Source organism: Oreochromis niloticus, linkage group LG16 (assembly GCF_001858045.2).
Source record: "Oreochromis niloticus isolate F11D_XX linkage group LG16, O_niloticus_UMD_NMBU, whole genome shotgun sequence".
Taxonomy (NCBI): Eukaryota; Metazoa; Chordata; class Actinopteri; order Cichliformes; family Cichlidae; genus Oreochromis; species Oreochromis niloticus.
Window position 1 is genome coordinate 2,194,858 of NC_031987.2, and position 16,116 is coordinate 2,210,973.

The window sequence follows — 16,116 nt, forward strand, 5'->3', positions numbered from 1 at the left end:
ACCTTGGTTTGTCCTCTACTCCGAGCTGTTGGACTAATCTGGCTTTGAACCTCTAACCGTAGCAATTAAATGTTAACCTAACCCAGTGTGCCAAGAAGCATGACTCACCACTAAACACCGTCATGATTGACGACAATAATAAGTGAATGCTGTGGGATTAAAAGTGGTCGAGGCTGTTATATAGTCAACGCTCCATCAATGTTTAATAAAATCTAATCCAAGACAGTTTACAGGAACGTGTTCTGATAAGAATTTGTCATTATCTTGTATTATTACAACCCTTCCTGGTATCCATTGTTCAACGTCCAGACTGATTAGGTGTGTGCTCAGTCGGAGAATGAGTTAGCAAATCCTCAGACAGAAGGAACGAGCTGCTGTTCAAACTTATTATCACTGGTGTCATTTCAGAGGTACGGCCTTTCAAACTGCAGAAGAGTAAAAAGTGTCAGCGCGTGCAGCGACATCAAGTGATGCTAGGTTACAGTCGTGCTTTACTCTTCGTTTTCTGAGAAGGTTTTCTGAAAGCAGCTGTTGAGCATATGAATTCGCTTCCAGGATGCGCAGGTGCAACCGTACTCTTTAATAAAACACAACAGGAAATTAGCTTGGAAAAGTGAATTGAACAGACAAATCCAGTGGAAATGGATATGAAAGATGAGTCTCAGTTAGCCAACAGGTCTTAGAAGCTGAAGCAGATTTGACAGATAAGCTTTTAATACAATGAAAGATGATCCTTCAGACATCGATTCCTGAAGTGTTGTACTTATAAACAGCTGGATGTTGGATATTTATCCGGATATGTAGATGTTCCACCTGTCCTACCTTCTTCCAACCCATTATTAAGTCACTCAGCAGACTGAAATGCAGATGAATCAACACGTTAACAGAAGCAGGTTGTGACTGTTTTTATCCTTTTGGTGCTGCACCCACAGGACAACAGCTTTGAGCAGTTCATCATCAACTACTGCAACGAGAAACTGCAGCAGATCTTCATCGAGCTGACCCTGCGTGAGGAGCAGGAAGAGTATGTCAGAGAGGTAAGTGTGAATGGCGAACTCTGGGATCTGACCAGCACAGCTGTGCAGACTGTGCATCTGCATCAGTCTACGTGTCGGCGCTCTGCACACCTTTGTTGCGCTGACAGCTTATCGCAGCGTGAGCTCAACTTGAGCTTGTCGCTCATCTGTTTAAGCTCCACAAGCCTCGCCCTTTCAGCAGACACATTATTACTTCACGCGTGTCTCTGTCATGAAACACCCTCTTCATTTATTCCCTTCACATCTTCCCTCTGTGGATTCTTGGGGACGGAAATGGTCTTTCGCTCCGGCGAGAGTAAACACTCCCCGCTGCGGGCCTTTAGGCTCTGTTTGTTTTCCGAGCTCTGTGTATGAGTGCAGCAGTAGTGACCCCCACGCCACTTCCCTACTAACACCACCACCAATGATATTCCACTCCTGGCCTCTCTCCAGTATACTGCATGGGAAAATACCGCAGTGCTGGAGCAAGAAGGGAGGATTACCAATCAGGAATGTGGCCGGCCACCCGTCAGTTCAAGCTATGCCTCCTGTGCATCCGCCCCCTCCCCCCTCCAAAATATCGGTCCAATTGCTTACCCCAACCTATGTTACCAAGCCGTTAGTAGCTGTGAAGTTGATGGCTGCTAAATCGTTTTTTCAAGGCCCAGTGAACCTTTCTGAGAGGGCAAGATTGAAAGTGTTCCTCCTTTGAGTCTCCAAAGGGACTCTGGCCTTGATGTGAGGGAGACGGCGCACAGGAGGACGCCTGTAGGACATAACATCAAAGCACCGAGGACAATTATGGCTTCAGAACTGATGGAAGCGCATCAGTTTATCCTGATTAAATAATTTTCAGTAAACGCACTCGAGTTCAAGATGAAAGAAACGAGATCTGTGACCAACCGAAGTCTCTTGTTTTTTTCTTCCCTGAGCATTTGTTCTCATTACGCCCATGTAAATATTAAGTGCTGCAACATGTGTCTCTGTAACCGCAGCACACGAATACTTGGTAAAGGTGATAGATGAGAGTGAGGTGCACGCTGAAAATGCACGTGCTGTGCTGAGCTCTCCCACATGCAGCGTATATCACTCCCTGTTTCTGAAATGTACACAAATGTCTGTATACCTCTGTTTATGCATTTGTCACAGGGCATCGAGTGGACCAACATTGAATATTTCAACAATGCCATCATCTGTGACCTGATTGAGAACGTGAGTCGCTGTGTCTGTTCTTGGCTTTTGATGTTTTCCAAACTTATGTTTCTCTGGAACAACCTCGAAGCACTAACTTTGGTTAAATCTGGGGCGATTTCTCCTGTTCTGTGACTCCAGAGGTGACGTAAACCTCCTGTGTAACCTTATGATCGGTATTGTTATTGAAAACCAGTTCATCACTAAAGCTGATTTTAAGTCTGACGTTGTCTTAGCAAAGTGGGATGATTATCCGAGCTGTTGTGAACAGGTGAATCCGATTGTTCAGCACTGAGAAACAAATGAATCATGACAGAATAACACATTTCTACATTGAACACTTCAGAAGTTTGACCCTAAACCTTTTGTTTGTGCCAGAATCAAAACGGCATCTTGGCCATGCTGGATGAGGAGTGTCTGAGGCCGGGGACGGTCACTGATGAGACCTTCCTGGACAAACTGAACACCATCTGTGCGGACCACCAGCACTTTGAGAGTCGGCTGAACAAGAACTCAAAGTTCCTCAACGACCACAGCCTGCCGCACAACTGCTTCCGCATCCAGCACTACGCCGGCAAGGTACCCGAGGCAGCAACAATAACAGCTGATGGATATGTTAAAAAAAACAACACATGTTAACAAATTGATATGGAGATTAATGTGGGCAAATTATGTAATATTATGAATTTTTGCATGGGACAGAGTGAAATTCTGCCATAGGATAATATCAAAGTGTAATTACACAGAAAAGAAGTTCAACTTGTGTTTGAAAATACCTTTTTGTGAATGGCTCTTTTCCCTCTGTGTATCCAGGTGCTGTATCGTGTCGAGGGCTTTGTGGATAAGAACAATGACCTTCTGTACCGGGACCTGTCACAGGCCATGTACAAAGCCAACCACAGCCTCATCAAACAGCTGTTTCCTGAAGGCAACCCAGCCAAAGTCAACCTGAAGAGACCCCCAACTGCTGGATTCCAGTTCAGAGCTTCAGTGGGCACGCTGATGAGGAACCTGCAGACCAAGAACCCAAACTACATCCGGTAAATCTGATCATATCGATTACACAGAAAGAGCAGTTTGTGCCGTTTGTGATTCTCTCAAAGTTTTCTTTGAAATAATTTTAAAATAGTCCAGGTTCAGCCGGCCTGCTGTTACTGTCACCACCTAGCACAGTCTATTAATCTATAAAAAGCACACTCAAGAGCTGCTGCTGTTACTGCAGCCGGCTCTACGCACCAGCCTAATATCTGCAACTTATTTTCTTGCTTTCCAGCTGCATCAAGCCCAATGATAAGAAGGCATCCCACATCTTCACCGACTCTCTGGTCTGCCATCAGGTGCGCTACCTGGGCCTGATGGAGAACGTCCGTGTGCGACGAGCAGGCTATGCCTTCCGCCAGCCCTACGAGCCCTGCTTGGAGCGCTACAAAATGCTCTGCAAAAGGACCTGGCCGCATTGGAAGGGGCCTGCAAGGTAATTGTTGTTTATACCCTGAAGTGGTGACATTAGGGAATAGTTGATTAGGGGGAAAAAAAGAGGTCTTGGCCCTGGAAGCCTGCCAGAGCAAATCCCTTCAAGTTTTCAGTGTGAAAATGTGAGTGTGGAAAATGAGAAATGCTCCCAGGTGTCTTTAGCTAAGGCACTAAACTTCACTCTGCTCCCAGTGGAGAGTGTGTGACCAGCACTAATAGACTGTGGCTAGAGCGGTCCACTCCCAGGTGTGGCTGTGTGAATGTGAAACAGCCGTTGCTAGAAAGTACTCGGATGAAGAAGAAAGAGGCAAAAGGGAAAATAATTAGGGGAGCTTGACAGCAGTTTACCCAGCAGACCATATGATCTGTATATTTAAATAGAGAAAGCGGTCTGAAACTCGGAGCTATAAAGCAACACTTTTGGCTGAGTTTGGTATGTGTAGATCTAAGGATAAGGAAACTGGTTCCCTCCTTTTTTCCCAGCTGTTTCCATGCATTCCTGTCCCCACTGTCTGCATATGCATGGATTCACATGCAGGTTACCTAAAGACATGAGACTGTGATTCCAGGGTAAAAACGTTTGGCTGCTTCGGTCATGTTAACTAAAAACAGCATGTTAGCAGAGATGTTTTAGGTGCATGTCGTCACAGCGGTGCCGCTTTGTTTGAGGGAAATGAAACATTATGTTTCTGAACCACAACATGCCCAGACGTTCCATCCTTATCTGTCTCCTTGACTCGGCCAGACTTGCAGGTTTCGTCCTCTCTGCTGGTGAAGTCACTGATGTCTATCTGCCGTCTCACACATCTGGCCCCTGATATTTCAGCATCTTTGTATCAGCTTAGCAGTAGTAGTAGTAGTTTTCTTCTTTGTCTCCTGATATTTTTCTCTGGCTGTTGCTTTCATCGTGGTTTCCATCGTTTCTCAAACTCCATCCTCGGCGCCGTCTTCCGTTATTCCACATCTCTGAATCCTTCTGCTGTTTCTGTTGGGTGAAAAAGAGTCCTGTGCAAAACTAAGTACACCCCATGATTCAGCATCATGTGCAGTCACCTTTATCAGCAAAGACTTGAAGTAATTGTTTTCTGTGTGGTTTTAATCAGTCTCACATTGTTGTGGTGGAATTTTGGCCCACTCACCTTTACAACATGTCTGTGTAGGCTGCCAGACATCCAGGTCAGGATAGTCTTAAGATCTTTAACAGAAGACGACTACACCTAGTCGTGTGTAGTCGTCTTGTTTACTTTGTTCATTTAGAAGCAAACAAGAAGCTTGTTTGCTTCTAAATGAAGGCGTTTTAGACCTGAGGATGAGAGCTGTCCAGATGTTTGCAGGTGTTTATTCACGCACAGCTCCCATCACATTGAGGTCTGGACTTTAACCGGATCGTTGCGGCGCCTTCGTTCATTTCATTTTCTGGTTTCAGCCCCTTTATTGTAGATTTGCTGTTGATGATCGAAGCTTCAGCTGAGGGACAGATGCCTTCACTCTTGCACTACAACACTTTGGTTGTAGTGCAAGAGTGACTGCGAGGTGCCCAGATCATCACCCCTCCAGGCCACACTGACAGTTGCTATGAGCTGTTTGTTCTGACATGTGTTTGGTTTCTGCTGAACATGGTGCTGTGCTTTACGACCAAACGGCTCCCCCGTTCAGACGTCCTGGCACAGGTTGAACCTTCGCCAACATGAGCTGTGCTGCCCTGTTTTTTTTTTCTTTCTTTCTTTTTAAAAAGAAGAGGCAATCGTTCCAAACAAGCCATACTTGTTCAGTCTCTTTCTAATTGTACTGTGATGAACTTCACAGGTTAGCATGCTGAGGCCTGTAAAGCCTTTTCTCTGAGCATTGCACAACCTGACCCCGGGGTGAACTTGCTGGAACGTCCACTCCTAGGAAGATTTTGTTGACACACACCTGAAAGCTCAAACTGACACAACCTGATTTTAAAGAGTTGTTATTTTAATCAAGTGCGTTTGATTAGCAGCGCACGCCTGCGACTTACCCTCTTAATTCCTATGGAAGCAGTAAGGGTGGGACTGCACTGCAGTCCTGTGAAAACTGTATACATCTGTGCTCGTGTAGTGTATGACCCTCTTGACTTTTCTGACTTCCCACAGGGACGGAGTGGAGGTGCTGATGGCCGACCTCCAGATTCCAGCAGAAGAGATCGCTTATGGCCGCTCCAAGATCTTCATCAGAAACCCAAGAACGGTAAAATACATCCTGTAACCTGGCAAAGCATTTATTTTTTGACATCTGCTCAGTATTCCTGCAGATTAGGCTGTTTTAGAGTCGAATGGTTGAAGCCGGTGTGCTCAGCTGCCTTGCTTTCTCACAGTAAGATGTTTGTAAAGCAGGGTGGGCTTTGCTTGGAGCCCCCACTTCAACAATTAGCTTGTAACCACCACTCTGAGAACACATGGTTTCACTTAGCTGTCCCGTATAACATGGGAAACGGGCTTCTTTACTCGGCGCTTGCAGACTCTGCTCGGGCCCGCAGCGTTTGGATGGACTTTCTCCCCCACCAGCAAAAGGCCAAACAGAGCCTGGAATAACATGATCTCACGCTGGGAGAATTTTGCTTCTATAATTGCTTTTTCTATCTGATCAGCTTATCTCCTTTACATATCTACAGCTTCAAAATCACTGAAACAGAGTTCGAGCATATTTATTCTGCTCCTTAATCACTGTAGTCACACCTTTAGCTTAACTGGCGCCGTTTTTTATCTATTCAGAAAATAGAATACAAGTCGCGACGTAGGTATTAGTCAAGCTCTGTGGATATATGAACAAAACCAGAAGCTTCCATGTGTGGCGTTATGTCGACAGGCCCAGTGTTCCCGAAGGTAAAGCAGTGACACTTCCTCACACCAGTGCAATACATGATGCAGCCTCATCCTTGAGAATAAGTCGATTATCAAAAGGTCATTTTTATTGTCTTCCTGGAGCAGTAAAGTTTTTTTTTTTTCACCTACACTTTGTTCTTGTCATTGAGAAATTGGTGCTTCCTCAAAAAATCAAACTCGTAACCTTTTTCCCCTCAGGGTAAACTGACTTTCCCTGACATTTTACCTTCCTGGAGATAATTTGATGATGTTGATAACGTCCAGCTTTCACACTGTTTCTCAGGTGCTCTTGTCTCGAGCTCTTAATTTTCTCCTTTTCCCGCAGCTCTTTTTCTTGGAGGAGAAGAGAAAGCAATGTCTCCAAGACCTTGCCACGCTCATTCAGAAGATCTACAGAGGCTGGAAGTGCCGCACGCACTTCCTGTTGATGAAGAAGAGCCAGATAGTGGTGGCAGCTTGGTACCGCCGATACGCTGTGAGACCCTTTAATTACACCAAAATACAAATTGGATTAAAAACCGTGCTCACCGATGCATAATGACACTTTTCCATCTCACAGCAACAAAAGAAGTACCGGAACATCAAGAGCGCTACCACTGTGGTTCAGTCGTACACCAGAGGGTGGCAGGTGTGCATCTGTCTTTGAATTCACTCAGTTCATTGAAAAAAGTGTAGCAGCTATCGTGTGGAAGAAATGAAAGTGTCTGCGTGTTTCCACCAGGCCCGCAAACTTCTGAGAGAGCTGAAATATCAGAAGAGATGCGAGGAGGCAGTGACCACCATCGCAGCGTTCTGGCACGGCACCCAGGTACTGATATCAAAGAGCGAGGTGTTTACTGTACCTTGATGCTCCTGAACACTTGTCAGTATCGCTTCAAACCCTTTGGTTTTTTTTATTGTACGCTGTGTTCTTGCCTAAAGGCACCACAGTATTGCAAGACGGCTGTTCTTTAACAAACCTATCCTTTAATGTTATTGCTGCTGTTTTCCTTTAATCCTGCTTCTTGTGCTGATCACACAGCTCCCACTTATCTTTTCTCCCCTGCTCCTTTTTCAACTTTCCCATCTCAATTTTTTCTCCTCTTCACATCTTTAACTTGTCTTACCTAACGCCCACCACATCCACCAGGCACGGCTGGAGCTGAGACGTCTGAAACAAGAAGCGCGGAATAAACACGCTGTGACAGTAATTTGGGCATACTGGCAGGGAACCAAGGTATTTCCACCCAGCGATAGTGTGTTGCTGTCCCAGCTGCCACCCCTGTTCATCACATCTTGTCCCATCCCATGCTATTCTCACCACGAAACTGCCTAATAGAGTAGCACCCCTGCTGAATGAACCTCGGCCAGATTAACGAGCCCGACTGTTCATTTTCCCCGTTTTCTGTTGTGTGGCTGTTAAATGTGGGATTATCTCGAGTTCCCAAACTAACATGCTTAATCTGGCGTAGTAAACTGTGCCGGTCGTGGCTGCGACGTGCAGCTCAGGTGTTTTACACTTTCTGTCCAGTGTGTCACATCTCTGCTGTAATCTAAAATTACTTCCAGCATATGCTGTAAACATATGCTGGAAGTAAGAAATGTACATGTTGCCACACATCTGATTATGATTGTGGGTTTTTTCTGTGGTTAAAGTCAAGAAGCTTCTTATTAATCGATGTGATGATGTGCAGCAGGAAGCTCTTAAAGCTCAGTCTTCTGCTGGCATGCAGTATACCATTATCCTGTCAGAATGTAACAATCTTTGTTATATCAAATATTCTTGGAGGTTGTTATTATACTAAATTACAACATGCCAGGCTCAAAGCATTAAGACTTTAGTGTCTTAAATCTAAACTGTGGTTCTGGCTCTTTGTTAGTTTGCACCTTTGACGCTGAAGATAATTTAACTTTCTTGCAGGACTTGAATATTGCATCATTTTCATACAATATTCTTTTAAAGCTGACCACACGCAGCCTCATTGCGGGGAGAGTCTCCTCGTTCACACGTTTTCTTGTTGTTCGTCTTTGTTTATCCGCCTTTTTGCCCCTGCTGTGTCCCCTCTGCTGTCCCCTGTTTTCGGACAATTGTGTTTTGATTGCCACTGAAATTAACTTCACCCACAACTGCCACCGCTTCTCATTAGGCCCGGAGAGAGCTGCGTCAGCTGAAGGAGGAGGCGAGGAATAAACATGCCGTATCGGTCATTTGGGCCGGCTGGCAGGGCACCAAGGTATTTGGGAAGCCTGTTGACTTGATTTGCCGTGACTCTGACTTGCCGCCCTCCATCAATCCCACTCCCACCTCGTCCATAACATGTCCATCAGTCTGCTCGACTCTTTCCAAACACTTACGTTGTATGTAAGACATCTTATTATGGAGTCTCTCAGAGGCAGACTGCTGGCTGCTAAAGCACAGCAGTCTTACCCATGTGACCAGAATGGTTATTTTCATCTGAACCTGCCTTTGCAGTGCTGTCATTTTTCCACTGTGAGTACTAGTCAGTGAAACGTAGGCGTCCAGTCTCCATACATCACATCAGGGACTGATGTGTCCTATCCTGGCATTGTTTTCAGCTTCTTCCTCCAAGGTCCATGCTTCACACCGCATGCTGCCTGCTGCCTCTGCATGACTTCCTGTGTAGCTAGTGCATGTGTAGTTGTTGCATTGCTGTGCTGTTTTTTAGAAGGAAGACTTTGGATCCTCTGACCGCCTGAGATGTGACTTTTTCTTTTCTTCTTTTGCACTCAAAGTTGTCAAAGCACCAGCTCTGTTTGCCTTGCAGAAGTTCCCCAGATAAAGGCTCCCATGACCCACAGTTCCATATTGGTTTCTGGAGGCTGGAGAAGCAGAGCTGTAATTTTACAGTCTCTCAGTGATCACACTGTGCTTGTGTGCAGTGTGTGTGTGCATTTGATGTTGCTGACCTCAGGCAAAACGGTGTCTACCTCCTCTCCCTCTCATCTTCTCCTGCTTCATTTGTTCCTACTCTCTGTCTCTTCCCTCCCACCCCCGAACAGGCTCGCAGGGAGCTCAGGAGACTGAAGGAAGAGGCCAGGCGTAAGCACGCTGTCGCTTTGATTTGGGCCTACTGGCAGGGACTCAAGGTACCTCCCAGCCCCACGGCGCAGCCATCAACAAGTCTGCCACCTACTCGACACCCCTGACTTTCCTCATCCTCCTCAGCCATCTTCTCTGTCGTTATCCAGGCGCTGTCCTCATGACACTTTCCTCATTTTTGTAATATTTTTAGCTGTTTGCAGCTTCTTTTTAATGCAGTGTATATAAGACATACATAGTTGTGTGGTTCCTGCTTGATTATGTTAAAAACTAAAGAAAAATCCAGTTTAAATGGATGATTGAGGATTGGACGCTTCTTTCCTCCTTTGAGGCTTTTCATGTTGCAGATGTCACGCAGCGGTGTCTGACTCGCTCGTATCTTCTCTTCTCTGCATCTGTCACACTAACCCATGAACGAGCACTTTTTTCTATCCAGCAGTGTTTCTCTCTTTCTCTCTAGGTGTGTGTCCTTGTCCCTGTTGCTGGTTGTTGAAGTAAACTTGTCCATACACCATTTATTGCAGTCCTAATATTGTTTTTTTAAATTTTTCATCACGTTAGCCAACCACCTCGTGCATCACAGTGCACCCATTTCCACCTCAGTTTGTAGAATTAAGGTCAGACTGTTTGTCGTAACCATCACATCCTTTCAAGTAAAGTAAATTTCAAAGTCCAGCAGGCTGGAGTTGCAGTTTTTGTCGGTGTTTGTCACTAACCAAACGTCAGATGTTTTTCAGTGTGCTGTTTGTGTTGCACTGTCATCCTCCTGTCGGTGTGCCTCCTTTTCTTTCCAAATACACACACAGATAAGAATTAAGAACTGACTGAGTTCAATGATTTCATCTGATCTTTTGGTGCCATTATAGGTCCGCAGAGAGTACAGGAAATTCTTCAGAGCTAATGCCGGCAAAAAGATCTACGACTTTACCATCCAGCGAATTGTAAGTTGGACTTTTCTTTTTTTTAATGTTAAAGTTTAACATGATGTTAAGAAACCAAACATGATTTGCTTCTCTGTGCGTGTCCAGATACAGAAATACTTCCTGGGCTTGAAGAGCAACATGCCTTCCATGTCACCCATAGACAAAAAGTGGCCGGCCAGGCCGTACAGCTTCCTGGATGGAGTCCACACAGAGCTCCGGAAAATCTTCCATCACTGGAGGGTTGGTCACAAACACAACCGACCACATTCAGCCATATTTAAGAACCGTGCTTTGTCTTGGCATTTCTTCACATACTATAATAACTGCATATACATCAGAATATAACTGAATGAATTTGTCTCGTGTTCAGTGCAAGAAATACAGGGACCAGTTCACCGAGGAGAAGAAGGCAGTGTATGAGGAAAAGCTAGAAGCAAGTGAGATCTTCAAGGGTAAAAAGGCTCTCTACCCGAGCAGGTACCTGAACATCGCTGCCATCAAGTGCCCTTTATCTCATTTTATAGCTAGATAAACGCAACATCTAGTCACATGATCAATGTCAAGTGGAGTCTTGTTTTTCTGTATTGTGTGTCAGTGTGAGTCAGCCTTTCAAAGGAGATTACCTGGAGATCAGCAAGAACCCCAAATATCAGAAACTCAACAGTGCTGTGGATGAGAAGGTCCTGCTGGCCGATGTGGTCAACAAGATTAACAGGGCGAATGGCAAGGTCAGAAAACACACACACACACACACACACACACACACACACCACAGTGTTTACAGCACATTTAGTTTGTATACAAGCTGGAAAACCTAAAACATGTAGTGTGATTACACAGCGACCTTGTGTGTTTAGAGATTTTCTGCAATTTTCCACAGTGAAGCAGAGCCACCGTTAAGTTGTTCTGATGTATATTTCAACACCTTACACGGTGAGCTGATGTTTTTTGACTTCATAACAACTGACAGCGTTTTTCTTCCAGCAGATATCAGACATTTCTGGACAGGTCTGCTAAGTTGTAGCTCTGAGTTTGAAGCTTACAAACATTTAAAAATGCATTTAAAAAAAAAACACACACATGTAGTTTTTTTCCCCTATTGTTCCACGATGGAGGAATGATAGAGGGCTGAAATGTTATTTCGCATGTTTGCAGGGAACGCCACGGATCTTCCTGCTGACCAAGAAGAACTTTGTTCTGGCTGACCAGAAAACGGGCCAGGTGAAGGCCAGCATTCCTCTGCCAGACGTCACTAGCGTGTCGGTCAGCACGCAGAAAGACGGCTTCTTTGCTCTCAAACTCAAAGAGGTGAGAAGAGACACGGTTGTGTAGTTGAGCAGAATTGTGAGGCCGTTGTGTCTGGCTTGTTGAAGCCAAAGTTATTCAGACACTGAGCTTCTCATTTAGCTCAGCGGGAAGTGAATAAAAATGTCTCTAAGTGACGGACCGTTCCTGTAAGCCCAGACGAGACACCAAAGTTTATTAAAAGATCTTAATATGTGACTTTCTTCTACTGCAGGGTTCGGCTTCAGCTGTCAAAGGAGATTTCTTGCTCAGCAGTGAGCACCTTATTGAAATCATCACCAAGCTCCATCGCATCGGCGCGACCGCCGCAGACCGGGAGAAACTCAAAGTTGACATCTCGGATGAGTAAGAGCAGACGCACTGAGAAAGGTGATATTTCTTTCGTGCCGTCGATGTTTTGTGACGTGGTCGATGTTTTCTGTGTGGCAGGTTCCTGGTGCAGTTTAAGCAGGACAAAGTATGCGTGAAGTTCATCCAGAGCAGCCCGAAGAACGGCAACAGCGTGTCCTGCAAGCGCAAGAACAACCGCCTGCTGGAGGTGTCGGTACCCACATCGCCATAGTGAAGTCTCCACTGCTGTCGTGGAGCGCTCAGTCTGGCGGCGACTAAACATCGAACCATCACCCTCCCCCAAAACTCTGGACTCAAAAGCCGTCACATCAGTTTCCCCTGTGAGCCCAAAAATGTGCAGTTATTTGGCTTTTTGTTCTTATCAAATTTCCTAAGGCACAGGTACAGATGTAACCACGCACCACATTGTTTGTTTGGCATAGAAAGCCCTAATCTGGGTTGCATGCCACAGAAAATGATTAAAATGTTTCACTGGTGTTTTGTGAACCTGCCGCGAAGAGTTGATGCTGGTGCAAATCTTGTTAGTGCACAACAGACTTCTGTATACCAGTGGTGATGTTGACAATGATTGATCTGCCTGTACGGTAAATTAGAGCCGTTTGTGACGAGCTCCACAGATCTCGACTCATCTGCGTTTGAGCAGCTCTAGCTTTAAAAAGATGGCTTCAAGTTTGAGATGACCCGGAGGTCTTTTGGGGTCAGCCTGTTGGAGTTTGTTCTCTCATGAACGTGAATACTGCACTTGCTTTCACCTCTGCATAACAAAAAGAGGATGACCTGAAAATGTATTTGATTGTATGTTGTATTTTCTATATATTTTTTTTCTCAGAAAAAGGTGGACGGCTGCAAAGTCAAATGTAATGTGTTGATTGATTTATTGTAAAACCCCATTTGTATCCATTCTATGTGCCATTGAACAGGTCCTGTGACTTGCCACGTGTCAGTGTACAAATACAAACGTTCCCATTCATGTCGAGATATTGATGGTATAAAGGGTCAAAAACCTTTTCGAACGGGGAGTGTTGACCTGGAGTGCCACTGTATGTTTTGATGAGGCTGCACATGTGATAAATTGCTACATTTCTCAACACATTGCAGTGTGCATTGATTGTGAAGCTTTGTTCTGCAGAGATTTCCTGCACCCATATCACAGATTTCCATATATAAATTAAAAGAAGCCCCCCTGAGCATTATGTGGGACTGTCCAAAACAGAAAGATGCCCAACCAAAGGACAAAGGATTCATTCCCCTGATCCAAAGCTTTCTGTGACACAAACCCTTGAACTGAATATTTTTCGTGCAATAAGTAAAACGTTTTGTCTCAATTATTCTCTCTCTGGTAAAACAGCAGTGAGGACCCATAGCAGTTGCCCTTCCTGTGCCATAAGCTGTACATAAGCTTTGAAGGCTGTGGCCCTGACTCTTTATTTTAATTGCCGTGTTTGTAAAATTGCTGTTTCTGCCACTGAAGTTTGAGTAGGTGTTGTGCTCTGCCCACTCGCTCCTAATGTGTCTTTATTTTATTTTTTTTTAATTTTTATTTTTTTTTAGGAAAGACCAAATATTAAGTGACTACAGATCCTTGATGTATCACAAAGAATGGGCAAATTTGGGCTTTTTACAACTTTATAGAAGTCTTATTTAAAAAAAATCTGGTCTTCAGTCATTTAAACACGGGGAACATTCGAGTGTCAAGAAGCCAGAGCTCTATATTTTCAGGCACGTTGACTATTTTTCCGATTTTCTGGTGGAGCGTTTTGTACTTTCGGTGAATGACATAAATTAGCTCTTGATGGCTTTTGCAATCCAGGGTATCATGGTCTGTACATGTAAATTGATTTTGTTTTCTTTAATGTAACGCACGACACAGGGACCTGAGAAATCAGCCGTTGACCCTCACGTGGGAACAGTTGGGCTGAATTCCAGTTTTGATGTATTTTCCTGGCTACGCTGCTTTCAGTGCAGTTTTAGGGTTCTTCCTCCCCACTCTCTCTCTCTGAATCGCTCTTCTCTGTTTTGTATTTGAACAGTTGCTAGAAATGCAAAATGATGTCTGCATTATTGTGTGCCTAATGTTAACCTGTGCTATGAGACAGATCATGGACATGCTTCAGTAGAACTCAGTGTAACATTTACAAGTAATCTTTTTTAAATTAAATAAAAGTCAGTAATTAATAAATGTTATTCTGGGATACTCTTTGCATTATTTTTGTATCCAGTTATTTCCAAAGATACTTGCATTTATTATCTAAACCAGTGTATGGTTAATACTTCAAATCAAAAAAAGGCTTTTTTAAATATTACCTACCATGTGCAGGCAGCTTTCAGTCATCCGTACATCACACTGTGAAGTCTCACATTCCTTTAAAGGGCCTTGGTTGCTGTTTATCATCACTATCAACTGGGCTTTATCTTGGTATACGAGTGTTTAGGGGGGTTAATAGCACTGAGGCTGGACGGACAAGCCTTGGAGTCAAGCAGCTGGCCAGATGTTTTCCATCACATCTGGGGAGAGCTGTCCTAGGGTTAAATTCCGCAGCTTTGGGAGAACTGCCGGCAACAGGTCTCCAGAGAGCAGCCCTCAGATTGAACACAGAGTGGTAAAAATAGCATACCATTTTGGGCTGCCTAGTACCCGGTTCCCACCACTCTGCCGGCTGGGAAACGAAGGCGGAGTCCCAGCCTCCCACTAAATATTCAACCCTGAGTGAGATCTCAGAGGAATTGGACAATGCACGGTCCCATCTCCTGCAGAACCTGAAGCTGTTGAACACCGAGCAGGTCTGACCGGTTCCTCCAGTGGATTCTGGACGTTCGCTGTTTTTGTCAGAAACGGTGGACACGTGAGGAAATATGGGATCCTCCTTCATTATTTTTATATAAATGCAAAATTGTTCACTCGGTGGGTACCATATTGGGGCAATTGGTATGTACAAGCAAATTATGCCAGTTGAGAGATGGGATAGTCTCTAGCGACATCCTGTGGTTATAAGGTGACATTACCATGAAAGCTGTGACGTGCAGGCAGAAAATGAATGCTGAGTTATGGATTTTCACTGATCCATGAATCCATAATAACATAAATTCTAGCGTCTGATTTTAATTGTAAGTTTTTCTGAAAAAATGCTGACCTCACAGACTTCTCTGTAGTCAACAGAGTAACGCTTCAGTGTTTGCTCACTGAAAGGAGAGAAATGCTTCAATAACTTTATCCACCTAAATTTCCTTTAATGATGCAAACTGTGCAGGACTCATTACCAAACCTGATCACGGTGGCAGGGGTCCAGTGGCAGCTCTAATGCTGCTGGGAGTAAATAAAAAATGTAAGTCTACTGTGTTAAAACCTGTGCAGACACAAAAACTGATATCCTGTTTTTTGTTTCTTCTTGGCAAATTGCTAAAAGTCCATGAATCATTAGACTCTTATTATTTGATTAAGCAGGAATGTAGACGTACACCACATTCCCAGGATTGATTGGATAAACAGTTGGAAAAGGTTTTATTACTTCCATGCTTACATTATGTTGCTTATATTCATAAAATACAAATCTCAGTTTTCATCCAGTTAACCCTTCATTGTCATATGCTGTGCACGGGCTGGGAAGCAGGTAAATAAGATGATGACATCGGGCCATCATGCTTAAAAAGAGCTGCAGTGGCAGCTCTAATGCTGCTGGCAATAAATAAAAAATGTAAGTGTACTGTGTTATAAACCTGACTCACTCCTGCACAGGTTCTTGCTGCATCATCATTCTGCATTTTGCATGCTTGCTAAGTGTGCTAAGAGCGTAACCACCTCATGATCAGATGTGTTTTAAGGTGGGCTGCAGTGTTTGATTTACCAGCACTTTTTTTACAAAGTCGTCACACACACATCCTGTCCTGTGGGAGAAGTCCTTCTTGCCTGGTACTGGTCTGAGATGTGTTGCTCTCTCATACAGAATAACCACTCACTCCTGATTGCACTGCAT

The 16,116-nt window shown here is 44.4% G+C and overlaps 1 protein-coding gene across 6 annotated transcripts in view; it reads left to right on the plus strand.

Moving 5' to 3' along the window:
• The window catches only part of myo1b (myosin IB), a 52,160-nt gene extending 37,831 nt beyond the window's left edge, over positions 1 to 14,329 (plus strand). For 2 of the 6 annotated variants that reach the window (XM_019352805.2, XM_005450400.4), the window contains 19 exons: positions 933 to 1,037; positions 2,166 to 2,228; positions 2,586 to 2,786; positions 3,021 to 3,247; positions 3,481 to 3,681; positions 5,798 to 5,891; positions 6,852 to 7,001; positions 7,086 to 7,154; positions 7,248 to 7,334; positions 7,656 to 7,742; positions 8,653 to 8,739; positions 9,527 to 9,613; positions 10,433 to 10,507; positions 10,595 to 10,729; positions 10,860 to 10,966; positions 11,085 to 11,217; positions 11,645 to 11,797; positions 12,009 to 12,139; positions 12,224 to 14,329. In XM_019352805.2, coding sequence (XP_019208350.1) covers positions 933 to 1,037; positions 2,166 to 2,228; positions 2,586 to 2,786; positions 3,021 to 3,247; positions 3,481 to 3,681; positions 5,798 to 5,891; positions 6,852 to 7,001; positions 7,086 to 7,154; positions 7,248 to 7,334; positions 7,656 to 7,742; positions 8,653 to 8,739; positions 9,527 to 9,613; positions 10,433 to 10,507; positions 10,595 to 10,729; positions 10,860 to 10,966; positions 11,085 to 11,217; positions 11,645 to 11,797; positions 12,009 to 12,139; positions 12,224 to 12,356 — 2,325 coding nt within the window. In that variant the 3' untranslated portion in view covers positions 12,357 to 14,329. The remainder of the gene's footprint in view (positions 1 to 932; positions 1,038 to 2,165; positions 2,229 to 2,585; positions 2,787 to 3,020; positions 3,248 to 3,480; positions 3,682 to 5,797; positions 5,892 to 6,851; positions 7,002 to 7,085; positions 7,155 to 7,247; positions 7,335 to 7,655; positions 7,743 to 8,652; positions 8,740 to 9,526; positions 9,614 to 10,432; positions 10,508 to 10,594; positions 10,730 to 10,859; positions 10,967 to 11,084; positions 11,218 to 11,644; positions 11,798 to 12,008; positions 12,140 to 12,223) is intronic. The other 4 variants (XM_019352807.2, XM_005450401.4, XM_019352808.2 and 1 more) reach the window with 2 other exon arrangements.
• Positions 14,330 to 16,116: the final 1,787 nt, after the last annotated feature.